Source organism: Idiotropiscis lumnitzeri, chromosome 3, assembly GCF_059441095.1.
Source record: "Idiotropiscis lumnitzeri isolate Australia: NSW breed Sydney's pygmy pipehorse chromosome 3, RoL_Ilum_1.0, whole genome shotgun sequence".
NCBI lineage: Eukaryota > Metazoa > Chordata > Actinopteri > Syngnathiformes > Syngnathidae > Idiotropiscis > Idiotropiscis lumnitzeri.
The window spans coordinates 17,186,306-17,203,232 of NC_142393.1; the positions used below are offsets into that span (position 1 = coordinate 17,186,306).

Here is a 16,927-nt window from a genome sequence, read left to right on the forward strand (position 1 = left end):
CCACATTGGTAATTCCACCCTTTCGTATATATGAATGGATTCATTTCTGTTACGTTATTTCCAAGGGAAAATTAGTTTTGAAATTAGAACGTCACTGCACATACAGATTGTTTTCCTCTGTGAAAGTAAGCCTTTTCATGTTTTTTTAATTTTTGAATGAGTTCTGGTGACATAGAAATTATACTGAACTCTTTGCCTAAGTCTCACTGAGCTTGTCTGACAATTAATGAGGACGCCAATAATGGGGAACCGTAATTACTAATTTATTACATTGACTAAAACCAAGACCGTACGTGTGTTCATTTTTTAATTTTTCATGTAAGTTTCTGGGATTTCGTGGTTAGCACGTCTGCATCACGCTTGGAGGTTTGGCGTTTGAATCTTGGCTCCGGCTTTCATTTTTGGAGTTTGCTTGTTCTGCCTGTTGCAACGTGGTTTCGGAAGGGTTGTTTGTCCAAATTTGCCTCGTATTGTAACCAGTCCAACACCCAAAGTCAGCTGTGATGTGACCCGAACGAGGACAAGCGCTTCATAAAATGTATTGATGGAAGTTTTGGAACTAAGAAACACCTACGACTCACTTCAAAGAATTCTGCACCATGCAGTGCACCATAGCAACTGCCAATCTTGGTGAAATGACCTCGAGTGTGACATTAAATGATGGCAAAGGAAGAAAGAGGGAGAATTTGCCCTCTGACCTTGCCCACCTTGGGTGGCAATATTGATAAAAGATAGCTTCCTCTGCACTTGAAATTTTGCCTTCTTCCATTTTTGTCTTTCCTTTTCAGACCGACAATGCACGATGTTTCAGTATGGGATGTTGATTTTTCATTCATTTCTGTATTCGTTCAAAATAAAAGGATCAACCAACCAACCAACCAATCTCGGCTCGAATATTCGTGTGCATGTGTAAAGACAACAACACTGTCACTCTGTGTTTTACAGCACATGCTTCCTCGTCTCACAACTTGACTAGACATCCTCCGACGTGTTCCCCCGACACACAACCATTCCAAATCCTATTAAGGGCACCAGCCAGTGCCAAGTAACCTACATTCCACTGTAATCACACTGTGTGACCGAGGCGTGCAAAGCTGTTGCATTCACACTGGGAAAAAATGACAACAAATCCTGTTGGCGAAAGTGAAAGGCTGCAGGCATTGCAAGGCCGAGAGAGGAGAACATTATCTTTTGTGCATTTAAATCGTCTTTAGAAATGAAATATATACTTTTGGGAGTAGCGTATCCTTGTGGATAATCGCCAATTTTCTATTAGCACTTGCACAGGATAAAAAGGAGACAGTGGTCCAACGTCTACAAACTACCCAAAATAAAGCTTTAAAAACTTGAACATAGACTCCTCTTTCAAATTAGAAGAAATTAGATTCACACAATAACTAGCATCAAAACCATAATTCAATTATATAAAATAATAGCGTAGAAATATACAAGAACTCCGAGAACTAAACCTGCTCTGCAGAAAACAATAAAGGAAGCCCACACAATATTCAATAGTATATATATATACATATATATATCTGCTCCATTCTTATAACGACTATTATACTCTTGCGATCTTGATTTTGAGGCTTGTGCTGTTGGGCCAACTGATTTGCTCCGGTCCACATCCGTTTTGTTGGTCTCTCTCACCCTCTCCTTCGATGCATATTATTATTTCAATATGGATAGAAACGGGCATAAGCCATTATCCCTCCCGGCCCACGCACTTATACGTTTTACGTTTAGCAGGCAGTCTGTGTGTTGTGTGACTGGGCGTGAGCCGTGACCGATAGCAGCTCCTGAGGGAATGTGCATTGTGTTACTGCTTGTGGGAAGAAAATGGTGAAGCGTATCAGTAACTGTGTCGCCCAAACGAGGCCGTTACATTATTTTCCCTCTTGTAGCATTTATTTGAAAGTTTGACCTTATTTTAAAATTCATCATTAGGCTGCACAGTTTTACGTGACACACTGAACCTTGACACGTTACGACCACGCGCACGCAATCATAACATGCGCACGTGCACGCACACGCGCACGACAGTCTCACGCTCATTCGCGTTTGGCTGTTGCTTATCTTCTTGGCTGCCACGCCTTGTGAGTTTTCTTCTCCCATCACCCACGCAAGAAATCATGCACAATCCCACCCATGTCCAATTAAGAAAAAAAGAACTGCCCACGCAGCCGGAAGGGTAAATTAGTGTTGAATGAGGAATGGTAAACAATTTCCTGCAGAAAATATGCAGTCTGTGTAATTTACATAATGTTATTTCATTTTCCAATCCTTTCCCCAACACAACCAAGAACTGAATTTATCCATTTCGCCATGAAAACGCAAATTTATGTTAAATTGATTGGTTGTGCAAGCGCTAAGCAACAGTTATAAACGATGCGTATTGTATCTATCTCTCTCGCTATCTCTCTCTCTCTCTCTCTCATTCATGGCCAATATATAGTGGTGATGACGTCACTCGTGAGCTGCCTGACATCTCGGAGGTTACGTCACCCTACTGGAACTTGCACTGTGGGTTTCCTGATATAACAAGGCACATGACGAGCATGTGGAAATTCGTATTAAACAAAACCTACAAGTGCACAGTGCGCGCGTGCACACACACACGCACACAAACTTGCCACTTGATCATCTATACTTTTTATGCAGCAGTACATTGTCGAAAGATATATCATTAAAACAAATGCAATGGAAGAATTAAAACCGGGTAACAAAATTAAGAATTGTGTTGCTATTATCGAGGGACATCTCATTTAAGTTATAAAAGCCAACAATATAATAATAATAATAGCTGTTCACTGTAGTTTGTAATCAATAATCAAATCACAGTTTATAAACTTTCAGAGCAATATAAATGTGGTCATCTAAAATAATAAATAATATGATATACATTTACTTTACATTTCACCTTCAAATCAAAGGGACGTGTGGGTTGTTGCAACGCGTTTTAATGCTGATGGCTACACGTCCCCTCAGTTTTGGTGGGCTATATCCGTACGAGGTGAAGATGCTGGCGGTAGGGGGGAGGGGAGAAAAGGGGAAAGAGGAGGAGAGTTTGATTGTGTGTGTACGTGTGTGTGAGGATGCTGGAGGCGTGCACCGACGCCAGGGGTGTGTGTGTGTGGGAGAGAGAGAGAGAGAGAGAGAGAGAGTGAGCGAGGCAACCAGCGAGAGCGTGAGCCATGTTGGATGTGAGTGAAGGTGTGGAGAGATGCTGCTGCTGCCGCTGTCGCCGCCGCCGCGCAGCTCCTGACGCACGCAGCCCCAGCAGCATCACGCACCACAGCGGGTAGATGCCAACTCTCCAGGCTGACGAAGAGACGGGGGAGCCTGGGGGAAGGGTTCGGGTGGTGCCGGCGCTCCTGGAAGTGGAGTGTAGGAGAGATAAGTGACCGGGGAAGAAGGAAAAACGGTCTCTTTGGAGAGATAGGTGGAGGAGGAAAAAGGAGGAGAGAGACCGAGAAAGGAAGAGACTAAATGGCTACACGGCTGCCGGGCTTCACCCCGCTCTCGCCTCTGGGTCTTCACCTGCTTCTCTTTCTCGGCTCTTTGTTCGCCCTTACCCCACGGACGGAGAATGTTGCGGGGGATTCCGACCTGGGCACCCCGGGGCCCCGTCATCGGAATGCCGGTAAAGCGAGCGAGCGCTGTGAGCGAGAATGGGAGCCGGCGGGGGACAGCAGGAGACAGCCGAGGGGTGGAGAACGACCAGCAGCGGGAGGCACGCCGGGGCCACGAAAGGAGGGACGGGAAGGAGTCAGGACGTTTTGGAGGAGCGGAGATGAGCCACCGATACTACCTCCTCCTTATACCCTCCCCGGTGTGACACACAGGAGCCGCTCTGGATGGGGGTGGGAGAAGGGCGTTGTTCCGCCTCCCACCTCGGCCGCTTTCAGCTCTTCGCCGGTTCAGAGTGGTAAAAAACGGACAGTACAAAGGACTACCGGAGCGTGCGCGCTGCCACGGCCACACCTAACTCAACGTGGCGCAGCCTTTGTGCGAGCATTTGGCCTGCGCAACGCATCCGGAAGTGGAGGAAGGAGTGGCGGAGCGGTGTGGGAGAGGGCTCGTGAGGTGAGCAGACTCACTGCCCCCGCCACGCTTCACAAACCATCACCGGACCCCGTGCCTTGTCGCATCCTTTCTCATTTTGGATACAATTCAACGTGGACAGAGGCTCCTAATCACACATTGGAATCACACTCCTATTTTAGCAACAATTCACTTTGGATCCAAGCATTGAAATTGAGTGACATTTCAAAATCCACCGCATTCAGTATTTTCCAGCATTTAAGTTATAAGCACCAAAAGGCATATGAGGATGGTGATGGTGGCAGCATGGTCAGGAGGAGAGCGGGTAATAGTTCTCATTTGGGCAGACACAGCGTTATCGACCCAAGCAGCGTCCCGGTGGGGGCTGAGGGAGGCTGCTGGACCGAGCGTGTTCCGGGGCAGTGGGAAGACTGGTTAGAGGGGGAGGAAGAGGACAGATGTAGTGCTCCGGCAATGTTTAGGTGGCGAGAAAAGGGGAAGAGGGGGGCTGGAAGAGGAGGCGGGGTGAGCCAAGGCAACAAATGCATTAACTTATCTAATTATGCGGATAATGATTTGGCTTTTGTGAGACTGACTCGACAATGTAGGGCTGATAATGTGAGAAAAGATACAGCTACAACTGAGAGACTGAGCAATGAAGTCCAGGTAGGGAGGAAGGTAACTTCCACTAGTGGCTTTTGCTATTTGAAGAGACGAGGAACGTGTTGTGGATTGCCAGCTGAGTTTATGAGTCTCGGGGAAGGGAGAACTCAGGGGAATCCCATCCCATTTAGAGGAGACAGAATCAGAGCGACACAAGGTCATTGTTTTACATGTAACAAAATGCATCAAAGCTTGCAAACAGGCCAAGATGCAGAAATTGAACTCGCTGAACCTTTCCCTATGTCTCTTGAAAAAGTTAACGCGACTTCAGAGGCAGCTGAGTCAGCATTTTCTATGCAAGCAAAGATTCCTGTTCATTCAACCAAGCTAAGTCCTTTTTTGCATGAATTAATTTTAGCAAAACATCCTCCCTTCACTTCACAAATAAACCTAACCACTCGGGGTAGTGAGTTACCTATTTTGCCCCCCTTTGCATGGGACAAGCGGGATTCAGCACTTGGGACAGCTCCTCTGAATGTTGGAGTTTTTATTTGGCGGGGATTCAACATGAATAGTAATAACAACAATGAAAAAGAGGAGGGGGAGAAGGCAATACGTGGTTTGGGTGAATCAGAAATAACTATGTCCAGTGAGCAAGCGCTGTTAGATGATGTCAGACCATTAGAAAGGCGGCAGATGGGGGTTCAGGGAGGAGAGAGGAGGGAGGGTGAGCTTGAGAGGGACGGGCTGGAGGGCCCAGCTAGGGGAAGAAAATTACAGGTGGGGGAGGGCGAGTTAATGGGAGGGAGAGGACCGTGGGGAGTAGAGGAGGATAAGAGGCAGAGCGAGAAGGGGACAACAAAGCCAGGCCAAGCTGAGGCGAGAGCGTTAGAGGGAGGGACGGGTCAGGATAGGTTCAGTAGCACTGCCACCATCACACAGTCAGATATGGAAAGATGGAAGAAAGAGAGCTCGGCTGATGAAAGCCACAAGGGTGAGCGGGAGCCTGAGGGGGAAGCCGAGAAGAGGCACAGTTCCAGGGGGGAGAGGAGCCTGGAAAGGCTGATAATAGAGGCAGATGATAAAACATCGCTGGTAGAAAGGGCGGACCAGGTTTTGATACCGCGGTCTCGCTCTCGACGGGCAGCGAACAGACATCCTCATTTTTCCCTGTATAACTACCAAGTACAAGTAGCTGAGAACCAGCCACCTGGGACCTCGGTTATTGTCATGTCTGCCTCAGACCCCGATGCAGGGGATGCAGGCAGGGTGAGCTACAGCATGGCTCCACTGATGAATAGCCGCTCGTCTGACTACTTTCACATCCACCCCGATACAGGCCTGATCACCTCCACGCAGATTTTAGATCGAGAACACATGGATCTGCATTATTTCCGGATCACGGGAACTGACCATGGGTCCCCTCGTCTATCTGGCACCACAATGGTAGCCATTACTGTTGCTGATCGCAATGATCACTCTCCTATTTTTGAACAGACAGAGTACCGGGAGACCATCAGGGAGAATGTAGAGGAGGGGTACCCCATTCTTCAGTTAAGAGCGACAGATTTAGACTCGCCGTCCAATGCCAATATTCGTTACCGCTTTGTCGGCGACTCCGCCACAGTTGGGAGATCTGCTTTTGAGATTGACCCACGATCGGGCCTCATCACGACCCGTGGAGTTGTTGACCGAGAAACAAATGAGCACTACACACTCCAGGTAGAGGCTAGTGACCAAGGCAAGGAACCGGGTGCTCGCTCAGCCACAGTTAAAGTTTTCATCACTGTGTTGGATGAAAATGACAATGTGCCCCAGTTCAGTGAGAAGCGTTATGTGGTAGCTGTCAAGGAGGACGTGAGACCTCATTCTGAGATCCTTCGTGTAAGTGCCACAGACCAGGACAAAGACAGTAACGCTGCGGTTCACTACAACATTATCAGCGGGAACAGCCGTGGCCAGTTTTCTATCGACAGTGTCACAGGGGAGATCCAGGTGGTGGCGCCTCTGGATTACGAGGCCGAGCGAGAGTACACGCTCCGTGTCCGTGCGCAAGACAATGGCCGACCGCCACTTTCCAACAACACCGGCATTGTAAGTGTACAGGTGACAGACGTCAATGACAACCCACCCATCTTTGTCTCCACGCCATTTCAAGCATCTGTGCTTGAAAGTTCACCAGTCGGCAGCTCTATTCTCCACATCCAAGCCATCGATACCGATGCTGGTGACAATGCACGACTGGAATACAGATTGACCGGCACCAGTTCGGACACACCGTTCATTATCAATTCCGCGACGGGGTGGGTCACCGTCAAGTCCATTCTTGACAGAGAATCGGTTGAACACTATTTCTTTGGCGTAGAGGCCAGGGATTACGGAATGCCACCTCTTTCTGCCACCGCGAGTGTCACAATAACAGTTATGGATGTTAATGATAACCACCCGGAGTTTTTACAAAAAGAATATTATGCCCGCCTGAATGAGGACGCCGTGGTTGGAACAAGCGTGGTAACTGTCACGGCTATTGACCGGGACGTCAACAGTGCTGTGACTTATCAGATAACAGGTGGGAACACTAGGAACCGCTTTGCTATCAGCACCGCAGGGGGTGCCGGGATGCTTTCCTTAGCCCTCCCACTGGACTACAAACAAGAGCGGCGCTATGTTTTAACCGTCACTGCTTCAGACCGCACGCTTCACGACACCTGTCAGGTGCACATCAACATCACTGATGCCAACACACACCGGCCTGTGTTTCAGAGCGCACACTACTCTGTTAGTGTGAATGAGGACCGGCCAGCTGGGAGCACTGTGGTCGTCATCAGTGCAACAGACGACGATGTCGGTGAAAATGCCCGCATCACATACTTGCTGGAGGACAACATCCCTCAGTTTCGCATTGATTCTGCATCAGGTGCTATCACGCTGCAGGCAGAGCTTGATTATGAGGACCAGATGACTTACACTTTGGCTATTACCGCCAAAGACAACGGAATACCACAGAAATCAGATACGACATATGTGGAGGTGAATGTCAATGATGTGAATGACAATGCACCTCAGTTCCTCAGCCCCAGATACCAGGGAACTGTGAGCGAAGACGCTCCTCCCTTCACCAGTGTTCTCCAAATCTCAGCCACCGATCGGGATGCACATGCCAACGGCCGCGTTCAGTACACCTTCCAAAACGGTGAAGATGGAGATGGAGACTTTACCATTGAACCGACATCGGGCATTGTGAGAACTGTTCGCCGGTTGGACCGTGAGAGTGTGCCATTTTATGAGCTTACAGCATATGCCGTTGACCGAGGTGTACCCCCTCAACGAACACCTGTCCACATCCAAGTTACGGTTCTTGACGTTAATGATAATGCCCCGGTCTTCCCTGCTGATGACTTTGAGGTTCTGGTGAGGGAAAACAGTGCCGTGGGCTCTGTGGTTGCCCAAATCACCGCCACGGACCCAGACGAGGGCGCCAATGCCCAAATTATGTACCAAATTGTGGAGGGCAACATTCCTGAGATATTCCAGATGGACATCTTCTCAGGGGAATTGACGTCACTTATCGATCTTGACTATGAGGCCCGCAACGAGTATGTCATTGTAGTCCAGGCCACTTCAGCTCCTCTAGTCAGCCGGGCTACTGTACGGATCAAATTGGTGGACCAGAACGACAACAAACCCACTCTGCAGGACTTCCAAATTATTTTTAACAACTTTGTGTCAAACCGTTCAAACAGTTTCCCCAACGGAATAATTGGGAGAGTGCCCGCCAACGATCCTGATGTGTCGGACCGGTTGTACTACACAATTGACAGGGGGAACGAGCTCCACCTGCTGCTGCTCAATCACACCAGCGGGGAGATCCGACTGAGCCGTAAACTGGATAATAACAGGCCGCTGGTGGCTCCCATGCTGATCACTGTCACAGGTAAGAGAGCATGAATGGGGACATGGGAGGGAAGTGTGGATGAGAGGGGTAGTAGTCGACTGTGACAAATACCATGAAGCTAACCGAATACTCCGCAGGTTTGTTACCATGGGTGTGAAAAGCTTAGAAGACTTTTTTTACTTATCTTTTGAACAGTGGAATGTGTCTGAACAAATTTTGCATTGTTGGCTATAGATGGAACAATTCTATGAACTGGGTGAATTTGTTATTGTCAACTTCCATGTAGATGAAGAGTTTGCAAACATTTTGTGTGTGTGCGTGTGTGTGCACGCGTGTGTTTGTGTGTATTTAAATGTGACCCGCTAATTAATTTCCCTTGCTTTTTGTACTAGAATCAGTGGTGATAACATTCACTTATACGCTTTACACTTTACTGTATTTCAGTCATGAGGTGGTTTGTAAAAGAATGGCGACATTTCAAATGATGACTGAGTAAGGTGTTTATTAAATTATTTTAACACCACAACTTTTCTTATTAATGTCACATCATTTCACTTGCAATTTAATTAATTAAAGGTAATTGGCTATGAACTTTTAGTAGTTTAGTAGTTACAATTCACATAACTGCAATAATTTATAATGAAATCTATAGAGTACAGCCATCCTTTATAATGAAAAATAAATCTAAAGCAAGGTTTTCCATGGCTTCCTGATTTCTACAGTTTTGTCATTGCTGGAATATAGATATTGTTCACATTTGCTATGTAAGTGATATGTGCTCACCCATTGTCTCATGTGCAATGAGAAATGTGAGAAACCTTTATTTATTAAGAGAGAGGCAAATGATGTCAGACGTCATTACAGATACTAAATAAGTGTGCGTTGTGGACTTCTAAATATGCCAAAACGGTGCCACACCGACTTGTTCTACAGAGCATTCAGCTTGCTTGAACTGACTCACAGTGTGTATTCATATGAGATTCTCCCACTATCTTAGCCCTCCAGGATGTGACAGTTATGAGATTATAATGAAACTACAGTCAGCGCCAGTCAGGCTCGGAGCAAAGCTGTCGCTCTCTCTCTGTCTTCTGCTCTGTGTGTGTGTCTATGATGCCTCTCCTTTTTTATTCTAAACACATGTATGGATGCACTGATGGACGGGTGAATTAGTTCCAATCAGTTTTCTCTCTGGTCTTGTTGCCCTCTCAGTCTTCACTCTGCTCTTATCTCAACTTATATATTTTTTGTCTACTCATGCATGCAGCATCTCTGCATCCTTCCTTCATATTCAGCCATGTATCCTACTCTTATTTGAATTCGCGCCTGCCTTCTCAGAATTCCACCGTTATCCTCCAGACGCCTCCTGTGTCGCTTCTCCTCCGTGGCGTATTGTTTTTGTTTTTATCTTGACTATCACTTACCTTTTTTCACTTGTGCCTGTGCTGTTTCTGGATGGGATGTGCACATGCATACCTGTGCGTTTATGCAAGAGTTGTGTGTCCTGTAGCTGTGAGCAGGCAGAATTTTTTTATTTTTATTTACATTATGAATTATATATATTCGTTTTCAGAGCAAATGTGTACTCTCAGGTGGCTCAAAAGCTTTGTGCTTCAGTGTATTCACATCTTTTTTTTGTCAATAGTATCTGTACATGGCAGAGAGTGCTGGGGCTGCACTCCCCTCTTTTGTCTTGGCCACTAGCCAGGTTCTTTTTTTCAGCTTCGACTCTATTGGTTTTCTGCATAATTCCCATGTTTCAGCTTCATTGTGGTTTAAATGTGTTGCTCCTTCATGTTTTGCCAATTTTTACGCACACGATTATGCACAAATATCTTGCTGCAGGGTCAGCCCGTCTATTGTGGACAAATCATATTTCTATTGTAGTTTGGTACCACAAAGGGCGTCAGTGCAAGGTGACCTTGATCAAAGCAAAAAAAAAAAAAAGATATAGTGGCCAAGAACGGCTTTGTTTGTACTCGCCAACTCTCAGAGACAAGGGTTTGCTGGAGGACAACAAAAAACATTCGATTTGTTCTGGGGACATCAATGGTAACATGTATTAAACTCACAGCGGTGGAGCACAATTTTGCTGTATGCAGAAGGAAATGTCAACAAATTCCCTCATCAGTAACAAAAATGCTGCCATTACAAATGTCATGACGCCCATTTTTGAAGGTATTTCATAAGAAAAAAAAAAGGTTTATTATGGTGGTGTTGTTACAGTAGCAACACACAATTAAATCAAATGCTTTGGATGCATGCGGTAAGCAAGTTCCATTGGACAAAAATTGCCCACCCATTTACCATGAACTAATTTGCTATGTCCACATGTACACAATGCATATGTTGGTCATTTTGGGGTTGGAAAAAAAAAAATCTAAGAGCATTTTAAAAGAATCTCAACATACAGTGTGCACAAATGGATTTGCAGGTTTTCAAATTCTATTTTAGCCAAGCAGAAAGCCTATTGAAAAAAATGCAACAACTGGCTTGGTCAAAGATTCTGACAGTTCGGTTCCTCAATACAATATTTGTGATTTAAAAAAAAATATAAAAATCATCCTCTGTCTAGGTTTAAGTTCAACTTATCTCATTGCACGGTTTGGACTCACTCATCATGCTTATTATCAATGCTTTTGACACAGACAGAAATAATAATAATTTCATACATTGTCATATCATGTCATAAAAAAATGCAGTTTTAAAAAGCTAATTTCCGACTGTAACTGAACCTGTTTGTATGGGAAAAATACGCATAAAAAAAACAAGCAAGCATGTGATTTTTGACACAGCCTTCATTAAAGCTTGAGTCAATGAAGATGCTACCAAATTACAAGCTGTGCCTCCAACATGTGTTTTCCTTTTCTTAACTAAATTTGTATTGTGAGACATTTAGCGGTTTTCTTAACTACTCAAAGCGATAATCATTAATTGTAGGCTGATCCACATGCGCCTTGGTTTATGCTATCCTGCCATATCATTCTAACCACTATGCAGTTTTCTTCAGAGAGAGGAGACCATAAAGTGAAGGCAAAAGCTCAAACCCCATGAGCATGCTGACTCTGCAACCACAGCCGGCTGCATGCTTTAACGATTCCGTACACATTCTGTACATCCCATTATAACACTACAACAGTGTGGCTTTACCAGCCCATTAGAAGCCATTAGCTAGCCTCTTAGTCCACAATTGCTTGCCAGGAGTTAAATGTTTCAGGTGGTGTAAAGAGTCCTAGTTTCCGTCCCCCCATAGGCTCAGAGGGCCAGATGGCGCAGTGGCCAGCAACCATGCCAAATCCTTAGACCTGTGACCCTGTCAGGAGTTCAATGCTGCACCTAACAGGTGCAATTGTTTGGGAAATTTCACATTTGGGCAGGCGACAGGGGGGCTTCACACCCACGCAAATCAGTCTCAGGCGCTCGACTTGAGGATTTTCACGAGGCTACAATATCTATAGGGACACTGGAAATAAAATGAGGACATTCAGAAGCAAGGCACACAGACAAATAACCATCCTTGCTCACACTCATACCTAAGGACAAATTAGAGCGTTCAATGAACTTATCATGCATGATTTTGGAATGTGGTAGGAAACCGGAGTTCCCGGAGAAAACCCACGCATGCACGGGGAGAACATGCTAACTCCACACAAGAAGGCTGAAGCCCTGGATCGAATCCAGCACCTCTCAACTATGAGACGGGCGTGCTAATCAGTCCAAAGCTCAAGGGTAAAAAAAATAAAAATACAAATAAAAAAATCCGGTCAATTAAACACAAATACACATTTTGATATTTCCTGTAGCCTACCTGCCAAAGATGTGAATTGATTAAAAATAAAGAAAAAATAAAAAAAAAATAAGATAAATCAGTTAATGATAACATCTGGAAAAGAAAAATTTTATTCCGTCGACCATTTTTGAATGCCACAAGCTAGTTGTTTTTATGATGCGAAAAACTCCTTCTTGGAGCAGACAACATCAAACAATTCTGTAAAATAAGACCATGCATCGGGAATATCTTGCTTCCTCAAAGTTTTCCATTGACGTTAAAACTCCCTGGTTTACATTCTGGAATGTTTCTTTCCCACCATAAAAGATCGATCCAAAGATCTCTCTCTGTTTCTGTCTCTTCGACATAATGTTGCCATCTGTTGAGGTTGAATAATGTAATGAGACAATTTTGACAAAGCAAGGAGTAGAAAGTATGTTTTCAAACAAGGTAAAAGAAAAAGTCGTCACAAATATAAAAAAAAAACTTGTCCATGAAAAATCAAGTATTGTTACCGCCAATAATGGAAGCACATTTGAAAGAATAGATTTGGTCATGGAACAATTAGAAGAACAGGCAGGATGTTGGCAGCTGCCACATTCCAGCTGCTAACCGTTGTCACGTGCATGTCAGAGGTCAAAGTTGGGCGGATTTGTGTGAAGCTGCAGATCAACTTATGAAGTACAATAGACACGACGCATGTGTATGTGTGATATGGGCTAATGGGCAGAGACTTAACAGGCGAGATGGCTTTTGTGTCAGTGCAAGTATCCGGTTTAATGTAAAGGATTAAAGCTTCTGTTGTAAAAGGCTGCTTTGAACCCTAATGTGGCCAGGGTTGTTCTGTCCGTATGTGTGTCTTAGTGTGTGCGCTGCTGTTTTTTTTTTTTTTCAATTGAGTTCTACTTTTAGTATAATGACTGACCTCGGGGCTTGAAAGGCTTTCAAAACAAACAGAGCAGAAATCAGCAGCCCAGGCACTGGCGGAGCTGTCGGTGTTGTACGTGTTGTAATGATACCGAGATGATGCTTTTCACTAGAAATTGATAATACCCTGTAAATTGCATTTTAGTGTTGATAAATGTTGCAGGAAAAAAAAAACAACAAAGCCCATAATGTTGGATAATACACCACAATGTAGAGTCTTACTTCTAAAGTCCAATGTGATTGTAGTGCAACCAATTTCCCCATAGAAAATGAAAGTAGATAATCTGTTCCAGGTCAAAATGATCATAGATTACTTTTATTAATATACAGGCAATAATTTAAATAGAATTCTAACGTTCTTAATACATTGACTGTCAGTCGAGTAAAAAAAAAAAAAAAAAAAAGAAAAATGGATCTGTGACGTCTTTAGCCGTCAATGGTAGTAAATGAGTTAATTGTCAAACAGGTTGACCATTGTTAATTTCATTGAGGTTTTTCTTCTTTGTGGCTGTGTCAAATGAAGGACTAAGTGTGCCTTGTGTCTCTATTCTTTATCGGGAGGGAACTGTCACAGCAAGACTTTTGTGAGGTCAACCTGCCCGTGCACTTGAGGGCTTTTCCGGCAACAGAGAAGGGGAGTCGCATACGGGCCGAACATGTTGACAGCGCAGTGTGAAATGGGATTGAACCCGACTCATGGACTGTACACTAATGGGCTGGAGGCACCATGACAGACATTTTGTGTATTTCTCAGAAGCAGCAAATGGCTTTTGTTAAAACCTAAATCCAATTTTTGCTGATTTTTTTTTTTTTAAACGGTTTGCATGCTGGTTGTAATAAATCTCCCCCTTTGGGCTTTTTACTTTTAATCCCAATCTCTTAAATGAGCAAGAGAGCACATATTGAGCCAGACTCTTAACCACAACAGTTGCAATGAATATGAATGAGTAAAGCAAGAGGGGTTTTTAAGCATTTAATCCTGTCAGACGTGTCTGCTACATCGACAGCCCATGAACTTGTCGGCATATGAAAAGATACAGTGCTAAGGCCTTCTTTTCTTCTGATAAATTAATTGAGTGAATTTGTTCTATTGGTTCTCAGTCATGCATAACTGAAAATGGGCGATTTTCTTTGTCTTTGGGATCGTCATGGTGCTGTGTTGGCTCAAGTGCATGACTCAAGGATACGTTTCTTTTGCCAATTTTGCACAGATGTGTAGCGACATTATTCCTTGTTGTAGCTCTGCCACCTTTCACGGTAACTGATCAGTATTGCTGCACATCAAACACCTTACATTGCTTAATGACTCTCGGTATGTGTTTATGCCAGAAATGTATATTTTGCTATCGTGGCACGTTTGCTGTAGTACTTGAGCGACTCCAACTACATTCCAGAGACAAATTCCTCATGTGTTTTTAGCATATAGCGTGTTTCATAGGTCTCCGTCACTTTACGTTATCTTGTGTATCTCAATGACTGTTGAAGACATGAAAATCCAATTTATATTTCCTGATAGTTATTGAGCTTAATTTTAGCTAGCAGTAAATGAAACATTTTATGTTGTCTTTCGTCTGGAAGCTCACTAAAAAGTCTGCAAATATTGGTGTTAATTTTCCCCATCAAAAAATTAAAAAAAACTCTCTATAACCTTAATAAATATTTATTAACTGTAATGTTTAGCATTTTCTCATTTGTAACAATGATACAGATGTAAAGATAAATTGGTGTACGTAATGCGCAAACACTAAATATTGTCTTCTCAAGGCAGAATGATTTGCATTGCACATGCAGCCATTTTTGACATTCTAAATTGTCATGAAATTGTAAAACATGTTGAGCATTGGAACAGCAAAAAAACAAGCACGAAAGACTTTTAACTTTGATAACAAAGGTGACGGATCTTCGTTATTGTCATGACGCATGCTGACAGTTTGGGGCACACACTTGGAGCAGGGGGCGACTCGGCACCCGGGGAGCAGTTCATGGTATCGGTGTTTTGCTCAAGGACAACACAGCCGGGGGTCCGGTGGGCTGTTGAGGGTTGATGGTGCATTGCTGCATCCTATCAAGCGTTGTCCGTCCATAATTGCTGAATCGGATGGTTGTTTTGTTTTTTTCCTTTTTTTTCTTTGGGCCACAATCGACTTGAACCAGGATCCCTGCGGTGTCGAGTGTTGATCTTAATCACTTGGCCAAGGTTGCCTCACTTCTTCTCTGCTCAGTATTTTCTTCACTTGACATACCTTGTCAGGCCTACACCTCTTGGAATATGAGTTCCAACTCATCATTTTCCTCAGAAACTTGGTTGAATTCCAAATGACCTCCAGGGCATTTACATTTCCAATTTTTCATAACCACATTCGATGGATGTTATACAGTATTTGTTTCCATTGCGGCCTTGTTAAATTATATTTCCGGATCCGTTTTCAGCGCAAGCTGTGAGCTTCCGTTTTACATGACTTTGCAGACTATTTGCATTCGGCTTTCCTGGACGTGAGCTTGGGATGCTCTGACGTTCAAGGAGCTTTCAGCGTCCTATTAGTCAGGCTACCTGGCAAAGTGAGATAGCACTGAAATCCCCACTTGTCGACCCACCAAGCATCGTAGGGGCAGAACACTCATTGGAGCCGCTTCGCTCTCATGTTGAGCTGCTGTTTTGGCACCAGTGGGACCTTGCTGGTGATTTCGCATCAGCATGTTCGTTCTTGAAAGGCTTTATGAGCGTTCTCCCCGCTTTTGAAGGGAAAGATGATGCGTTCAAGTGCACAGGGGTCCAAAAAGCTTCTTGCGAGTTATTTACAAAGTCCATTGTTCTTCTGTCGGGCGACAAAATATCAAAGTAACTTTCTATTTGTGGCCTTTGTATGATATTAATGTTTTATTGTTTCCATGCACGCTAAAGCGTCAGAAAGGCTGATGCATTATTTATGACTTGGATGTTTTATTCGGAAGTTATGTGCAAAATCACCTGTCCTCACTTCACATCACCACTCAAGACGGTTTCACAGTGGTTCTGTGGCTTTTTATACCAAAGCCAGATGTGCAGTATCCTTCAGAATAAATAAATAATATTAGTGAACAGTAAATTTTTTTTCGTCATTTCTTCTCTACAGCTTGAGTTGCGGAGTTGCAGGCTATTGTGCTTTGTATTTCCACGTTTGAAGCGACTTCTGCTTCACTCGGCAAGCACTCGCGTCTCCGCTTGAGAGGATGTTTGACCTTGTTTGTTCAAGTGTGATTGTCCGTCTGATGGTGGATTTGCAAAGTGTCAGTCAAAGTCCCATGCGCTACTGAAGCACGCTGAGACTTCTTAACCTTCATCAGAGTGATTGTTGCTGCTCGGCCAAAGCGCAAATAGGACATTTTGTGTTCTTTTCTGTTCCAATCCCCATAAAATGAATAACTCTCAACATTGTACCCAAATTCAAATATAATTCATATAAATGATGAGAAATATATTTCTCCAGAAGAGATTACCGATGATTTGTTTTGATATTCTGCACTAAAGCTGAACATTTTGATGTATTAATGTCCCACTTGTGCGGCAGAGTGTGCACAATTTGTCTTCTTAAATAGCTTTTATTTCTTTCGTTTCAAGCCTTCCCTTGGCTTCTAATGGAGCAATGAGCAAACCTGAAAAGCCTGCAAAAATATTAGACCTTACTGTGAGTTCTTCTCTCTGCGTCACGAGT

At 44.1% G+C, this 16,927-nt stretch overlaps 1 protein-coding gene across 2 annotated transcripts in view; it reads left to right on the forward strand.

Annotated features, from left to right (window-relative positions):
• Nucleotides 1-3,171: 3,171 nt before the first annotated feature.
• The window catches only part of celsr3 (cadherin, EGF LAG seven-pass G-type receptor 3), a 66,305-nt gene continuing 52,549 nt past the window's right edge, over nucleotides 3,172-16,927 (forward strand). For both annotated transcript variants that reach the window (XM_088290810.1, XM_088290812.1), the window contains exon 1: nucleotides 3,172-8,581. In XM_088290810.1, the coding sequence (XP_088146936.1) occupies nucleotides 3,490-8,581 (5,092 nt within the window). In that variant the 5' untranslated portion in view covers nucleotides 3,172-3,489. The remainder of the gene's footprint in view (nucleotides 8,582-16,927) is intronic.